This window comes from Lissotriton helveticus, chromosome 12 (genome assembly GCF_964261635.1).
Source record: "Lissotriton helveticus chromosome 12, aLisHel1.1, whole genome shotgun sequence".
NCBI lineage: Eukaryota > Metazoa > Chordata > Amphibia > Caudata > Salamandridae > Lissotriton > Lissotriton helveticus.
Window position 1 is genome coordinate 284,800,828 of NC_136073.1, and position 17,214 is coordinate 284,818,041.

The 17,214-nt window shown below is 44.4% G+C and overlaps 1 protein-coding gene across 1 annotated transcript in view; it reads right to left on the reverse strand.

Moving 5' to 3' along the window:
* Positions 1-17,214, reverse strand: part of LOC144798009 (ATP-binding cassette sub-family C member 12-like) — a 2,245,771-nt gene that overhangs the window by 1,194,946 nt on the left and 1,033,611 nt on the right. The window contains exon 15 of the mRNA XM_078668799.1: positions 14,094-14,228. Coding sequence (XP_078524925.1) covers positions 14,094-14,228 — 135 coding nt within the window. The remainder of the gene's footprint in view (positions 1-14,093; positions 14,229-17,214) is intronic.

Below are 17,214 nucleotides of genomic sequence, written 5' to 3' on the forward strand. Positions count from 1 at the left end.
CTTGGACGGCAATGAGGAAAGTTGCCTGAGTCTGCCACTCAGTATCACCTAGGGAGCAGCCAGAAGATTTCGTAACCACCCGCAACACAAAAAAAAGGCAGAATTACTTCCCCATGCGTCGGAAGGGCTCGAGAGGAAGAGGGAGCCTGATTCAAAAACCCTCGGTGGAGTTTTAGCGAGCAAATCCCAAATCTTATGGGGAGCGGAGAAAGCCTTAAGATGACGCCTAGAAACTGAAACTACGGAAGACTCGTAGAGAACAAAAGAACCTCGGAAATACAGAGCTCCATGCGTCTCCTTCGGCATTTGAGGTCAGTGCAGAGACCCCCTCCCACGATTCCCCCCGCGACACCCCTGCAGCGAGTCAAAAAAAGAAAACCCTCTAAAACACCAACTTAAGGAAGGTAGCGCAAAGACAGCAGGCAGAGGGGGGGCCGATGCGGAAGTAACAGAGGGGGCCGGGATCGCCTACCTTGGACACCCGTATCGAGAAAGACCAGAAAACTCGGGCCGAGAACCAAAACCGAAACAAAACACAGGAGGCCACCATCTTAGAAGCTGAATGTGCACCGGAGCAGCTCGTACAAAAAGAGGACTACCCCTAACTGCCCCAGGCCTGCAAGGAAAGCGATCCAACCGCGACTCAATCGCAGAAGGGGAAAGCGGTGCGGTGAGGTGGAGAGCGGACCACCGCAAGTGAGGCCACGCAAACGAGCGGAAACAGTGCCAAAGCCATCCCGGAGGAACAATCAACAGAGGAGACTGCCATCTTAGGAGCTCCTAGAGATCGAACCTGTGCAATTTTCATAGACTGCCGAACACCAAACCGGAGCATGAACAGGCGAGGGGAGAGGCAGTGGGGCGCACCACCGTCAGAGGGGGGAAGCCTCCCTGTAAGTACCAAGCAGTAGAAGGAAACCCCATATCTGGCCTGTCATAAATAAGAAAGGGAAATATCCAGATGGGAGCTTGCGTAACAGAGGAGGCCAGCATCTCAGAACGGGAGCTTGCGCCACACAGGAATGGAGTACACATAAAGAGAACCGCCTCGATCTAAAGCACCAGCAGGGCCACAAGGCACCGACACATGAGGCACATATGAGGCACATGTGAGGAAGCGTAAACGGTGATGGGGAGGCGAGGAGTGCAAACGAGTAACGGAATAACGCAGCTGAGAAGGAAGAAGCCACATCTCACAATAAGAGCAGGGTGTGCTCCAACAACTGAGGTGAACACCCATCACAAAAGGCAAAAGCTGCTTTTGGCCAAGGCTGCAGACATAAAGAATCACCTTTAAAGAAGCAGGGAGTGGCACGCACATCCCCAAAAGACAACACAAACAGGAGGGGTGGCGTCAACTCGAACATCGGGGAGACATTCCAACAAAGAGAAAGGCCTCCCTACCCCGGCTGAAATTCAAGAAAGAGAGAACTCCACCACTCAACCCGGCGAGAGTACACAATGAGTTGACCTAAAAGAGAAATACAAAAGAGCTGAAAGCGGACCCTCGCACAAACAGGGGTACAAACCCTTAGCTCAGAAAAGAGGCAGAAGATTCAAGCTCCAAAAAGCGAAGAGAGGGCTGACAATCATGGCAGGGAGCGAGGGGAAAATCCAACAGCAGGTGAAAAAGAACAGGAGAGACACATTAACAGATTCACCCATCAAGCAACGACCGGATATCAACAGCACACTCGACATGATCCTGAAAAAGCTGGCTGAGGTCAATGACCTAGGCAAAACCACGAAACAGACTATGGAGGCAATCCAACTGGAACTAGCAGCTATTAGAGCGGACATTCACAAACAATAGACTGACGACGGTGGAGCAGAGAGTAAGGAGCATAGAAGACGGAGACCATCAAACAAATAAAGCACTTATGGCCCTAACTAACACCACAGCAGCCCTCCAAAGACAGACGGCAGAATTGAAAGACCAAAACAGAAGGGGGAACATAAAAATCTTAGGTGTTCCGGAGGGCGAGGAAGACAAAGCGGGATTATGCATGGCGTTCATTGAGGAAATGATCCCAAAAATAACAAACATCAAACTAGACCACCCCTTTGAGCTAGACAGAGCATACATAGTAACAGCCTTCAAATCAACCACTAGGGCGGGTCCTCATCCAATAATATGCAAGCCACTACACTCACAACATGCAGAGACTATATTTGGAGTAGCAAGGAAAAACCAAAACATAGAGTGGAATGGGCTGAGGATAATCCTTACACAGGATTACTCCAAACCCACAGTGGACACAAGAAATGGGTTTCTGGCCCTGAGAGACAAACTGAGGAAGGAGAACATCATATTCTCATTTGTGGGCCCAACAAGATTGAGAATAAGTGACAAAGGAAGAATGCACATTTTCAAGGACCCAAGAGAGTTAAGTAGATGCCTACAAGGACCGACGCATCAAGAGATGGAAACATCACAAACAGAATCAGGCAAGAGAAGAGCTTCGCCGGAACCAAGAGGGGAGTGAGTAGGTTGATAGACAAGACACTAAAGGAACACTCATGAGCAACAACCGTATCTACCTCAAAGCTACCACGACTACCACATGGCTAAGCTAAAATAATACAGTACAGAGATCATATTACTCACAGAAAGGACAGGGGTGAATAAGTGAGTAAGGCCAAGGATCCGGAGGCTTACTCAAGAATCTTTGTAACTACCGCAGACCAACTGCTTTTACCTCAAAGACTACCTCAAAGACTAAAACAATATTTACCTCATGAAGCTGATGGAATAACCGAAATAGGGGCAAGCGGAGGTTCACGTGACAGGGGATAAAGATGGACTATATATACCTTTATATCCTTTTTATTGATATAGATACGTGATATCCGTAGGGGCTCATAGTGGAAGGAGGTATAACGGGGAGCACAAATATGCAATGCACAATCAATACGCACATATGTTAGGCCGGGTCGGATGTAAAGGATGCATGGGGGGTGGAACATTAGCACACTACTTTGTAGGCTCCCGGGGGGGGGCGGATTGGGGACCTTGCCGACGCATGTCCAGAGTAAGAGGTTTTGTAACAGGGGGGAGGGGAAGGAGGGGAGGGAGGGGGGAAGGGGGAAGGGATTGTCTGTCTTGTCTACATACTCTGAATCTATCCACTCTCTTCTTTGCTATCTACTTCCGTCTAACTACACACCTTCATACAAGAAGTAACATGAAATCGCGATCTGGTGGGGAGAATCACAAAACCAACGGTGGGACACAGGTACCAATCACCACCACAGGAAGGTAACCCAGACAAGAAAGAAGTGCACGTACACAGGGCAAGTGGGGAAAAGGGAGAACGTCAAACAGCGAGCACACACAATAACCAATGACACAAAATAAAAAGATTTCTTTGTCATCTAACCAAAAGATAGTCTCCCTGAACGTCAAAAGCCTCAACCACCCAGTCAAGAGAAAAAAAATCCTAGACTGCCTAGCTAAGACCAAGGGGGGCGTGATCCTGATGCAAGAAACAAAGCTTTCTCTCGATGACGCCAAGCGAGTCATAGCCAGATGGATCGGCCAGGTAGCCTGCTCTCCGGCAACAGGAAAGAAGTGGGGGGTAATCACTCTGATAAGTAAGAACTCCAAGATAACAATAGAGGATCAACGACACGACGAAGCAGGGAGAATATTGTTAACACATCTGAAAAGGGGGGAAGAAAACATCCATGGAGCGAACATTTATGGCCCTAACAAGGAGGACTCAGTCTTCTGGGAGAGAGTGTCGAAGAAATAGGAAGCAATCCCTCAGAAAGACCTCACAGTGGTGGCCAGGGACTTTAACGTAGTACTTGACCACACACTAGACAGACAATCACAATGCCACTCCCAACCCTCAATTGCACACAACATACTAAAGAACATAGGCACCAGATTCAACCTCAAAGACCCATGGCAACTACAGCACCCGGACACTAGAGACTACACCTTCTACTCCACCCCGCACAACTTATACAGCAGGATAGACTACATATTAATAACAGGCACACACACTCACTTAATAGAACACACTGACATTGCGACAAGAACAACAGATGGAGAAGTAACCCCTGAAGGCGTGACAGAGAGAGTCTCTGTGCCTAAAGCTTAAGGCTTAATCAAGCACTTGTGCCCAACCTTTACACTGGACAAAGCATGTCCTTTTAGAAGACCCTCACTCACCAACCTAGTTGGTGACATGCTTCATCATCGGGGTCCCACCCCGAAGACCGAGTGCCAACAGGGTGTGCTTCGACACCTGATTACAGTGGAGCGGGTATTTTTTCTTTTTTATCTGTGCAGTGATATCAAAAGTGATACGTGGTTTAAAACGGGGCCAATTCTACTCACTACAAGACTTTATTCCTGAGTGACTGGACACCCTAATAAAAGAACTGTGACACCTATGTCTAATTAGGTAGACTCCGGTGTTCAAGACGTGTAGTGTTATAAAATAGCGACGTGTGCTATGTGATTTAAAATACAGGTCTACATGTTTCAACCATCTTGCGATTGTGGGTTTTCGTCAGGAGCAGTGAAAAATGACCTGGGTGGTACGCACACGCCAAGGCGCGCCCTGCCCTCGATCAATAAAAGAATGGAAACACAAACTTGTGTTCCTTTACAAAATGTTGTCTTCTCCCCAGTCTGGAAGAAAAACCTGTGAAGAAAGATTCCAGGAAAAGGGTGGTTGTGATCACATTACAAAAGACAAACAATTGTTGTACATATAACATATAGAAAGAGAGTGCCCCTAGGGGTAGTTGGCAGACATACTAAGTCACTTACATCAGTGCTAGCTGCCACACTATGGGTGTACCCGGCCACAGGGGTTAATGCGTGGCCCCAGTACCGGTGCTACTCTCAACAGACTATGTGATTGTGATTTTGGCCATCAGATATTGAAAAAGAGGCCTGGCTTTACAAACTGAGGGTTTTTATGGAAAAAACGGGAGATTGCATGGGCGGTGAAAATGATGCATACCGCGGTAGAAATGACACTACGGGAAGTGAAAATGTCTCACAATCACCCAGGAAACGCTACATCTAATCATCCCAGACTAAGGATTTCACAGTTCTGTAAATGTAGCCCAATGACACCTGGATAACTGTAAAACATTCGGCTTACTCATAGAGCGGTATAAATTCGCTTCATGGGCGTCCAGGTTCCAAGGGCGATGCTCACGTTACCTGGAGAGTGAAAGCAAAAGCGGACGCAATACGCGGTGAGTGACGGAGTGTCATCTCGAGCGTACTGACAAAATCCAAAGGGATCGTGTGTAATGCGACTTACTTGCGGCTTCTGCTCCTCAAACTGGTAACCTACTTGGTTTCATAGACGGTACGCCCCGTGGGAATCCCTGGAATCCCTTGTGACATTGAAGATATACTCGAGCGCTTAGCTTCCTGGAAGGGGCGTGGTGGGGCGGGTCACATGGGTCGGGACCAATCGCCGGACCGCTGTGCCATAGTGAGGCTTGAAACTCAGTTTCTATGGTAACCCTGCTCACTCAGAATGTCCGCCGTGATTAAAGATTTAATGTTTGTACAAGGATGAACAAACAAAACTCCGTAGTTCACTGGAGCCAGACCGGACAATGGGAATGCTCGGCTCGGTGTGCTCCGCACTAGAACTGCCAGTGGGTCCAGGATAACATCCAAAAGGGGACGTCAAGGGGAGATTCAGTAGACAAACAGCGGTCGCTGTTTAGTAAGAGGAAAAATGTTCTAGTCAATGCACTATACATGGTTATCTATGCCCTGCACTGGGAATGTCAATGGGTATAAAATGAGGGACGGTAGGGCAGCATTACCAGAGTGATGGATGCTGCTGTCCTCCGACATTTGTTTACCTCAAAGTAAACAGTTAACATAATGTATGAACTGCGATTGGGCATTCCTACCTGAAGGAAGGGTAGTGATACATAACAGAGTTAGAAGGAGAGAAAAAAGTATTCTTTATACTGCTTCCTACATAACCATTGGGGGACTGGTTGCACAAGGGGACATCCCGGGTCCTAGTGGCTCAGGTGGTGGTTTTTTTTGCCCATGGGCTTGGGTATAGTTACTCTCATTTGATTGATATAGAGTTCACCCCATGACTGAATTCCAGGGAATGTTGTCATTCAAAGCAGTCCTGTGGGTGGACAGCCTGTACACCCATCTTTGTTCTTTCTCGAAGAGGCGTTGAGTCAGGTTATATTCCCTGGACTTATTTGTTCAATAATTGTCCATTATAGGTCGTCAGGTGTGTGTCCAGCAGACAGATAGTGACAATGTGAGGTCATACAAACTGCAACAGCGAAAATGTAGTCTACAGAATAACGTGCCCTTGCAATTTGCACTACATTGGTATGACCAATAGAAAAGTAAAACTACGAATAGGGGAACACAGAAGCACCATCAGGTGCAAGAAGTCCATGACTAGATTGACAGAACACTATCTGTCTGCTGGACACACACCTGACGACCTATAATGGACAATTATTGAACAAATAAGTCCAGGGAATATCAATCAAATGAGAGTAACTATACCCAAGCCCATGGGCAAAAAAACCCACCACCTGAGCCACGAGGACCCGGGCTGTCCCCTTGTGCAACCAGTCCCCCAATGGTTATGTAGGAAGCAGTATAAAGAATACTTTTTTCACTCCTTCTAACTCTGTTATGTTAACTGTTTACTTTGAGGTAAACAAATGTCGGAGGACAGCAGCATCCATCACTCTGGTAACGCTGCCCTACCGTCCCTCATTTTATACCCGTGGACATTCCCAGTGCAGGGCATAGATAACCATGTATAGTGCATTGAGTAGAACATTTTTCCTCTTACTAAACAGCGAGCGCTGTTTGTCTACTGAATCTCCCCTTGACGTCCCCTTTTGGATGTTATCCTGGACCCACTGGCAGTACTAGTGCGGAGCACACCGAGCCCAGCATTACCATTGTCCGGTCTGGCTCCAGTGAACTACGGAGTTTTGTTTGTTCATCCTTGTACAAACATTAAATATTTAATCACGGCGGACACTCTGAGTGAGCAAGGTTACCATAGAAACTGAGTTCCAAGCCTCACTATGGTACAGCGGTCCGGCGATTGGTCCCGACCCACGTGACCCGCCCCACCACGCCCTTTCCAGGAAGCTAAGCGCTCGAGTATATCTTCAATGCCACAATGGGTTCCAGGGATTCCCACGGGGCGTACCGTCTATGGAACCAAGTAGGTTACCAGTTTGAGGAGCAGAAGCCGCAAGTAAGTCGCATTACACACGATCCCTTTGGATTTTGTCAGTACGCTCGAGATGACACTCCGTCACTCACCGCGTTTTGCGTCCGCTTTTGCTTTCACTCTCCAGGTAACGTGAGCATCGCCCTTGGAACCCGGACGCCCATGAAGCAGATTTATACCGCTCTATGAGTAAGCCGAATGTTTTACAGTTATCCAGGTGTCATTGGGCTACATTTACAGAACTGTGAAATCCTTAGTCTGGGATGATTATATGTAACGTTTCCTGGGTGATTGTGAGACATTTTCACTTCCCGTAGTGTCATTTCTACCGAGGTATGCATAATTTACTCCACCCATGCAACCTCCCGTTTTTTCCATAAAAACCCTCAGTTTGTAAAGCCAGGCCTCTTTTTCAATATCTGAAGGCCAAAATCACAATCACACAGTCTGTTGAGAGTAGCACCGGTACTGGGGCCACGCATTAACCCCTGTGGCCGGGTACACCCATAGTGTGGCAGCTAGCACTGATGTAAGTGACTTAGTATGTCTGCCAACTACCCCTAGGGGCACTCTCTTTCTATATGTTATATGTACAACAATTGTTTGTCTTTTGTAATGTGATCACAACCACCCTTTTCCTGGAATCTTTCTTCACAGGTTTTTCTTCCAGACTGGGGAGAAGACAACATTTTGTAAAGGAACACAAGTTTGTGTTTCCATTCTTTTATTGATTGAGGGCAGGGCGCGCCTTAGCGTGTGCGTACCACCCAGGTCATTTTTCACTGGTCCTGACGAAAACCCACAATCGCAAGATGGTTGAAACATGTAGACCTGTATTTTAAATCACATAGCACACGTCGCTATTTTATAACACTACACGTCTTGAACACCGGAGTCTACCTAATTAGACATAGGTGTCACAGTTCTTTTATTAGGGTGTCCAGTCACTCAGGAATAAAGTCTTGTAGTGAGTAGAATTGGCCCCTTTTTAAACCACGTATCACTTTTGATATCACTGCACATATAAAAAAAGAAAAAATACCCGCTCCATTGTAATCAGGTGTCGAAGCACACCCTGTTGGCACTCGGCATTCGGGGTGGGACCCCGATGATGAAGCATGTCACCAACTATGTAGGTGAGTGAGGGGTCTTCTAAAAGGACATGCTTTGTCCTGCGTAAAGGTTGGGCACAAGTGCTTGAGTAAGCCTTAAGCTTTAGGCACAGAGACTCTCTCTGTCACGCCTTCAGGGGGTACTCCTCCATCTGTCGTGTTAAATTCTCAAGAAGGGGACCAGGAGTTCCTACCTTACATTTCTGTAAAACACCCTCACTCTCTCTTGTTGTTTTGCAATAAATTGCGACAAGAACACTCTCAGACCACTCGTGCATCAGCCTACAGCTGAGCGGGCACCATAACAAAGCCATCCCACGTAGATGGAGGTTTAATATTGACGTCCTGGCGACCAGGACAACAAAACCAGAATAAAAGAGGCCATAAAAGAAACCCAGGGCACAACGACACACAGAACACTGACCCCAAGATCGTATGGGACGCACTGAAAGCACAGTCAGAGGCACAATAATAGAAATCAAGGCCAAAATGAACAAAAAGGCAAACCAATATCTGGATCAACTTGAGAAAGACATCAAAAGGTTAGAGATGATCCACATCACAGACACAGGAGACAGTAGCACCCTAACAGAACTCACTAGGAAAAAATATGAATATAACACAATCTTGAGCGAGAGGTCCGGGCTTTGGGTGAACAAGGCCATCAACCTTGGCAAGGCTTATATGGCGGGGAAGCTCCTAGCCTCCTACCTGAAACACAAACAAAGACAGTACACCATCTCATCAATCACCAACGCTCAAATAAACACACACACACACGACATAAAGAGATCCTGAGAACATTCCAAGAGTTCTATCAAGAACTATACAAGAAAGACCAGTCCTTAGACCAAGAAGGGTGTGCAAGATACCTAGACAGACTAGACCTCCCAAAGATAACGAATGAAGAAGCACAGACGCTAGTGCGGGAAATAACCTCGCCAAAAATAGAGATGGCGGTCAAGTCACTAAAAGATAACAAAGCAGCAGGCCCAGATGGGTGCACGGCCACGTTCTACAAAATGTTCCTAACGACCCTGCAGCCAAACATGCGCGGTGGAAGGAGTAGTTTCTCAATCTATGGCAGAAGCAAACATAATAGTCATCCCAAAGGAAAGCAAAGACGCACAACTACCCCAAAACTACAGGCCCATATCACTAATCAATGTTGACTGCAAATTCTACGCCAAAATCCTGGTCTCAAGACTAAACACTGCCCTCCCAAGACTAATAAGCAACTCACAGGTAGGGTTCCTAAAGACCCGCATGTCACATGACAACACCAGACTCTTATGCCACATACTGGAACGAGCCTCCAAAATAGACGAACCTGCGATGACTATCACACTAGATACTGAGAAAGCGTTTGACAGGGTATCGTGGGACTTCCTAGAACAATGCATGAGGACATGCAATTTTAGGGAATCATACACACGTAAAGTAATGGCACTGTACAGCGAACCCAGAGCTCAGATTGTAGTTAATGGGGGGGTCTCTGACCCCTTCGAACTACAACCCAGGACAAGACAAGGATGTCCCTTGTCCCCCTCGTTATTCCTGCTGGCCTTGGAACCCCTGATCAGGGATATTAAGGCCAATGAGGAGGTGCGGGGATCACCATGAAAGAGGCCACAGTGAAACTAGCCACGTACGACGACATCCTCATAGTGACAGAGCGACCCAGGACCTTCATCACGGCTCTCATGGAAACCATAGGAACATACTCAAAACACTCAAGATACAAGCTCAACAAGGATAAGTCGGAGTGCAAACCACTTAACAGCCACACCACTAGAGATATATTGGGAAACTCGGGCCTAGCATGGCAAACGTGCTCCATCAAATACCTAGGGATACACTTCGGCAAATACCTTAAAACCACACTTGACCAAAATGAAAAACTACTGCTAGAGAAGACAAAGACATTGTTAGAGTCCTGGTCCCCCAAGTTCATAACGTGGTAGAGGAGGATAGAAACAATTAAGATTATTATCACCCCGATGATCAACTATCTGCTGGGTATGCCCCCTCTTCTACTCACTGACGACTTCTACCACAAGATAGATAAGATAATTAATACATTTCAATGGAGGGACAAAAAAGCAAGACTTCAAAACCTTTCAAACTGCATTTCTAGCAAAACATGGGAGCCTAGTGGCTTCTACCCAGCCAGGAGTACACACCGGCAGGGCTTGCACTTGAGAGAGCCATCCTAAACAACCTAGAACCAATAGCACTTTTTTAGAAATGGGAGTTCTGATTGGCTGAAGCTTGCGCCAAAGCCAGGCAGAAACTACCACTCTAGTCAGGGCAAGGGAGTTACACGACAAAGATAACCCCTGCTCAACCCCTTGGTAGCATGGCACGAGCAGTAAGGCTTATCCTGGAGGCAATGTGTAAAGCATTTGCGCACGCACCAACCAGCAACAACATCTCAGGCCCCCCATATTCACTGTGGGGTAGTTTATGGTCCTGATGAATGCTGAGCGTAATTAGCTCACTATAGCAGAAACATGTCAACCACGTTGTTTAAGTAGGACACTTTGGTTCAAGTTGACGCATCCATTTGGTGTCCGGTTTGCACTTTGTTTTTAATGAAGGTCAGCTATCCCTTTATTAAAATGTGTTTACAGAAAAGCTACATCTTCTTTTAACTCACCTAATCACATATGGGCACTAATACACAAGCCCTTTAAGAAAACGAACCCACTGATGAAGCTAGTCACCGACTTGTTTGGTGCATGAGGGTTCATTTTTCAACTCACAGTTCTTCTCACTAACGGCCTTTGTTCCCCCCTTTTTCCTCTCCCCTCCCTTTAACAGGATGTGGGTTATAAGGTACTTAATTTTTACCTAGTTTTGATTTTTGTCGCTCTTTAGTTGTTTGAAATAACTCAAATTTGAAACCAGCAACACCACTTACTCACAGTCCAGTGAGACAGAGTTTATAGAGTCTGAATCACTAAGGGCATTATTATGAGTTTGGCGGTGTGGGAGCAGGACCGCAACATCGGCGTATCGCTCCTGCACCAATAAATCTGTGTGTGCATTGTGTGCCAGAATATGACTTTTTTAGTCAGTGGCGGGAGGTTCTTTGGCGTTCCCATGGTGGTGCCTATGAAATAGACACCACAATTGGAAAGTAAAAGGCAGTACCTACATAGCATGGACTAGTGCAGTCCATGCCATGCAGGTACTGAGGTGCATGCACACAGGGGGCACAATGAGCAGAGACAACAGAGGGGCCCTGTAGGGCCCCCTTTTGTTATGTTGTTACTATGAATCTATATAGGATCTGCACCTTTAGACAACATAAACTAAGGGATTGGTGTTCAGACTATTTCCAGACACCCACAAATGATATGTTAGTCTGTAGATCAGCTAGCTCACAGTGCCACTATAAGCCCCACAGCCTTACCAAGGAGCCGATAGTTTCTGGCAACTACCAAACATCACAACCCTGATCCCACAGGGATTGTGGAACCAGTACAGTATGTTGTTCTCAGTCACTCGTGCTCACCTGTTCTCATAGAGATTCACAGAATAAATGGTGTTTTTTTTTCAATAAGCATTTATTGGACCAGCGTCATTCTAGTATAAAATACGTGTGCTGCAACAACCATTAGACAGAAACTCATATATACGTTATAAGCACCAACAGAGTAAATAAAAGGTAGAATTCTACCATGGTGCTAAAACAATGAGTATATGCAGGCATATAGATACCTGGCAGTAATCATGGGTACTCTTAAGATGCAAACCCTAACTAAATGTACCTAGCATGTTTGTAGGTGTATAACCAAGAATCCCCCTAGGAAAGAGCCAACCCCATTACCTGATGGGAGAGAATCAAGGACCCCATCTTGGTCTTGAGTTGGACACCCCATGAGGGATGTCAGACCACTCCATGCTGGAGTGTTTACGTGCAGGGACTTCAGCATCTTGTGTCAGCATGGAACCTTCTCCTCTGGTTTGCTCAGCGAAGATGTGGTACTTATATATCCGAAAGGTACCCTCAGGGATTCAACCTAGATGTGCCATATTACAGTGGGCCTGTCAGGCAAGGATGGCCACACAACATTTATTTGGCACCTACCTGGGTAAAAGGTCAGCACCAGAGCCGTTATGTAGAGCAAGGTTGGACAAATGTAGGTGGAAGTTCCTGCAACTACCTAGGCCTATATTTGGGTACATTGGGGTTCATAACACTTTGTTTTCTCTCTCTCGCACATTTCTAATGGAGGAGGAACCACCATGAAACCATGGTGGTGGTCCTGCCAAGCATATTTCATAAGCACCACCATGGGGAAGTCCAATAACCACCTGCTAGTGACTAAAAATACATAATCTGGTTGTTGGTGCACACACTGGTTTGGCGGTGCGGGACACTGGCACTGTGGTCCCACTCCTGCACCGCCAAACTCCTAATAAGGCCCTAAGTGTTGCTGAAGAGACCAAATGACACCTTGGCATAAATGGTTTCCTGAGTGCTCCCATAACATAGGTGTGCACGTTGCTGTTTGCATTCTTTGCTGCATAGAGTCATTCAAATCACTCAAATTGCATGGTGCACTTAAAGATATTAGGTCTTGCAGCTTTTTTTCTAGAAGGGATTTGCTAATTATTTTAGAATGGCCTTGTCATAATTGTAGAAGATTTATAGACATACATTTGACAGAGAAGCACAGAGTGTATTTGTTTGATGCAGGGTTCCCTTTTCTAAGGTAAGTGTTGCTGCTTGCAAATACAGAATTCACATTTTCAACTGGCAAAACCAACTACTCTTAGTCCAGTGTAACAAGTGTATAGTTTCTGAATCTGCTAAGTCTTGCTGAGCAGGTAAAAAGATAACATGAGAAAGAGGGTTCTCCAAATGTCCCCATGACAGAGCTTTGCCAGTTATTCTTTTTTTACTGGGTCACCTCTCATGTGTAAATATCCCCATTGTTTCAGTTCTTACATGAGAATGGATACAGCTAAAGTGGGTTTATACATGACTTACAACACACGTAAAGAAAAGAAAGCAATAGGATGACGATTGTAGTATACATGAACTGAAACTTAAAAAGTGTAGTTTGTAGTAAGAGGAAAAAGTGAACCAACAATGCACCATATCACATTTGCGTATTTTAAAAAGGCTACCAACCACATTTTATGAATTGTTTAACTACATGAGGACTAATATGTCTATTATATAAGGACCTCTTACTTTGTGACTGTCACTGCAAGTGCATTCTTGAAAAGGATATTATGGGAAACTTTTCAGTTTCTAAGCTTTATGTTTTTAATGCACATAAAACCTGAGCTTTTGTGGCATATACTGGAAAGGCTGACATAGGCCTGCCTCCATCTCTTATATACATCACACTTCTGGCATGGAGGAGTGTGAAAGTGGTCACATGGATGCGGCCTCAACCGATTGATTGAAAAACCACCCATATTTTTTATGGTAATTTTTTGTGAAGGGACAAACTGAGTTGAGCGTTATTCCTAATTATTCCCTTTAAAAGAAAAATGGTAAAGCAATGGAAATATTGCTTTAAAGCCCAGTTTTCCCAGTAGTGTAGCATATCCTATAAAGGAACATTACAGCTAACCAAGAGCGGGGGATTGTTAGACCATTCCTCTTTTATGTTTTTTTTTTAATAAGAAACTGAAGACCTATTTTGAAACACACATATATAACCAAATGTTCCTTAGTTACATGTTTGTCCTCAAAGAAGCATGTACAAGTTTTAGAAGAAGGTAAGGCCTCACACACCTGTGACTGCTCCATGTTCAAATTCTCAATGAGCTGAGTATAGCGTCCGTTCGCATCCATTAACTCCTTGTGCGTTCCCTTTTCGCGTATTCTGCCATCCTCCAGTAAAACCACTTCATCACAAAACTCTAGATACTGTAAAAGTGCAGCAAGACAATACAGGAGACATGCATTAAGGAAATACAGCACAGGAATAACAAGCATTGGCAAGACTGATACGTCTATTAGTTAGGGTAAGTGTTTGGGAGTAGTTGGTCCCCGTTCGTGTGCTTCCTCCATCTGTCCTAGAATGAAAATCTTATACTGGGCTACAACAATATGGAAGCTAAAACTAGGTCCCAACTACTGAAAAGACAGCAGTAGCAGAATTAAACTGTTCTTTCCTAGAAGAGTGTTATTAAAAATGAGTCCTAAGACGTTTTGAATTGTAAGTGCTGAAACTAAAAGCCATATATTTCAAAATAGTGCAAAGTAGATAATTTTTACAAAGGGGCGGTATTTTCGAGGTATTTTTTAGGAAGGCTTATATATGCACACTTATTCAGTTTGTGAACAATAAAAGCTGTAAATCCCATATCGTACTGCGAAAGCAAATCAAAACAAATGCACATGCAATGGAAAATGGCAACTAGCATCTATCTGTATTATGGACTAAAGCATCACAACAGTAGTACTTCCTAAATAGAAACGAAAAAAAAACGAAAAACTAGAAAATAAAATGTTATTGTGACAGCAACCAGATATAGAGAGCGAACAGAAGCACAAGCTCGATTTGCTGCCCTTCCCCATGCCTCAATGGAAATACAAATGAGACAATGCAACCAAACAAGAAAGCCATCATTTCAATGGGCATTCCTTTCAAGCAATAGCAAACCATAAAAAACAAATGAAAGCCAACAACACATGAGCGTTGACTCAAAGCCCACTATCTGTACTTCAACTGCACTTTTTGAAGAACGTTTGACATGAGAGCTTCAGGCACCTAACGATGTCTGTAGCTGTCTCTATTTTTGACCCAGTCTTTTGAGGTTCCTCAGTTTGATGGTGTCTTCTTTTTAACTCTTCCCTACATCTTTGCAACAGGTTTGTTTTTCATCTTTTCTCTGTCAATTAATCTTTCCTTCATACTCTTCACTTTGCTTCCCACACCAGCAGTCCACAGCCTCCAACCTGGTTTCACTTTAGTTATAAAGGTCATATTTTCTCTAAGGAGACATACTCCACTCTGAAATTAATAGAATTTTGTAGAACATTCAAGCTTTACTAGACAGTCCTCCAGGGACCACTACTTCAGTACTTAGTAATTCATGCAAATGATGCAAGTAATTCAATTAAACATTGTGCCAAAAAACTATTAAAACTTTTGGTCCATACCCCACTTAACCTCCCCACCTTCCTGATGCAACCCGTCTCTGGATATTTTCTACACATCCTTCAGTGCTACCCGTTCTTAACATTTACACCACAGTTATAGATCTATAAACTCTTACAGGGGGAAATACCTAAAATTCATAACTCAAAAAGAATACGGGTCATATTATCAAGGATTGCCATTAAAATTATCGCCGCTATAGCGACGGGAAACTGCAGCTAAGCAGCCATAATGGGCTTGATAATATGCCCTTGAAAATTCCAATAGAAGCCGCTAAAGCGGGGATAATTTTAACGCCGTTCCTTGATAATATGCCTACATTCAGCTAGGTTGAAAAAGTGACCTAGGTCTATGTCTGCATGCCAGAAGATCCTACAGAAGAAAGATCACATCCCTTTCCATACCAACTCCAATCAGATTTCCCAAAGTACTAGAAGGATATAAAGCATCAGAGTTCTCAAGACAGAGCAAGAGAAATTGAAACGTCGAGCAGTTTGTTTGTAAGAAAGCAGGTTAGTTTCAAGTGCCAATAATTAGTACATTAAAACTGATGCACAGAGCTATAATGTAATAATAATAACAGTCTAATTATGTCTTGAGATTCTCAAGTGATTTAAGACAACCAAGGGGCATATTATCAACGCCAGCGATAATTATCGATGGCCGTGCTTAGCGATGGAAATATTAGCGCATGCTGTCTCTGGAATTTATCGCCCTGGTAGCGCGTTATTAACAAAGCGTTTCTCAAGGGCGATAAAAATTCCAGAGATAGCAAGGTTATCGCCCTTCTGCAGGGAACATCGATAGTTTTCCAGCGATGTTCCTGGCAAAACGACGATAAACTTGCTGATACGACCCTGTGGTCGTATCAGCATAATCCACCCCCTATGTTAGAGATGGCTAAGTCAGAATTTTAGCAGACGTTAGATTTTGGTGAAAACTGCAGTTTTAGCCAAAATCTAACATGTGCTAAAATCATGTGGGCTGCCTTGTAAATATTGCGATGTAAACATCAGTGATATTTGCAAGGTAGTCCATCAGGGGTCCGCCCAGTAACGCCCACTTTGCATCTCATTGGAGATGCTCAGGGAGGCGTTGGGAAAAAGTGTGCTAACATGCGATTATGCATGTTAACACCATCCTGTAAATAGGGAGCTGGTTTTATCTCCGCTTTTTTGTCCTTTTAATCCAAAAAAGCGGAGATAAAGCCCTTGTAAACATGCCCCTTGGAAGGCTTGAAAATAAGGTTTTGTCTTAAACTATGGAAAGCTCACTGCTGAAAAAACTGAACCTTACCTTTTGCTCCCTTATAGCCACTCTAAACGGTTTAATTTTGTCAGATTTAGGCTTAACATTGCACACTTCCTGGTTTCTTATCCGTGTAAAGTATATTCAGACTCCTTTTTAGATCTTTGTCCATGTGATTGTAACAACTCATAATATGTTATACTCTTTCTTGTTTTGCCAGCTTTATTCCAAACACGGAAATACTTCATTTTTCCATTATTACGGGTAATAAATATAAAAAATGTAGGCCGGCGATTCATTATCTCCATTTGCATAATACTGAATATATAAGCAAAATGTTATATACATTTATTGCCTCTGGGGTGAGAATAAGGTATATTGTAGTTGAATGATTAAATTGTTAGTCAATTGGTTATTCTTTGTAGAGATTTTATCCTGTATGGTCTTTTTATTTTTTCTACACTTATTGTCCCAGATAGCGTTACAACTGCAATTTTTATT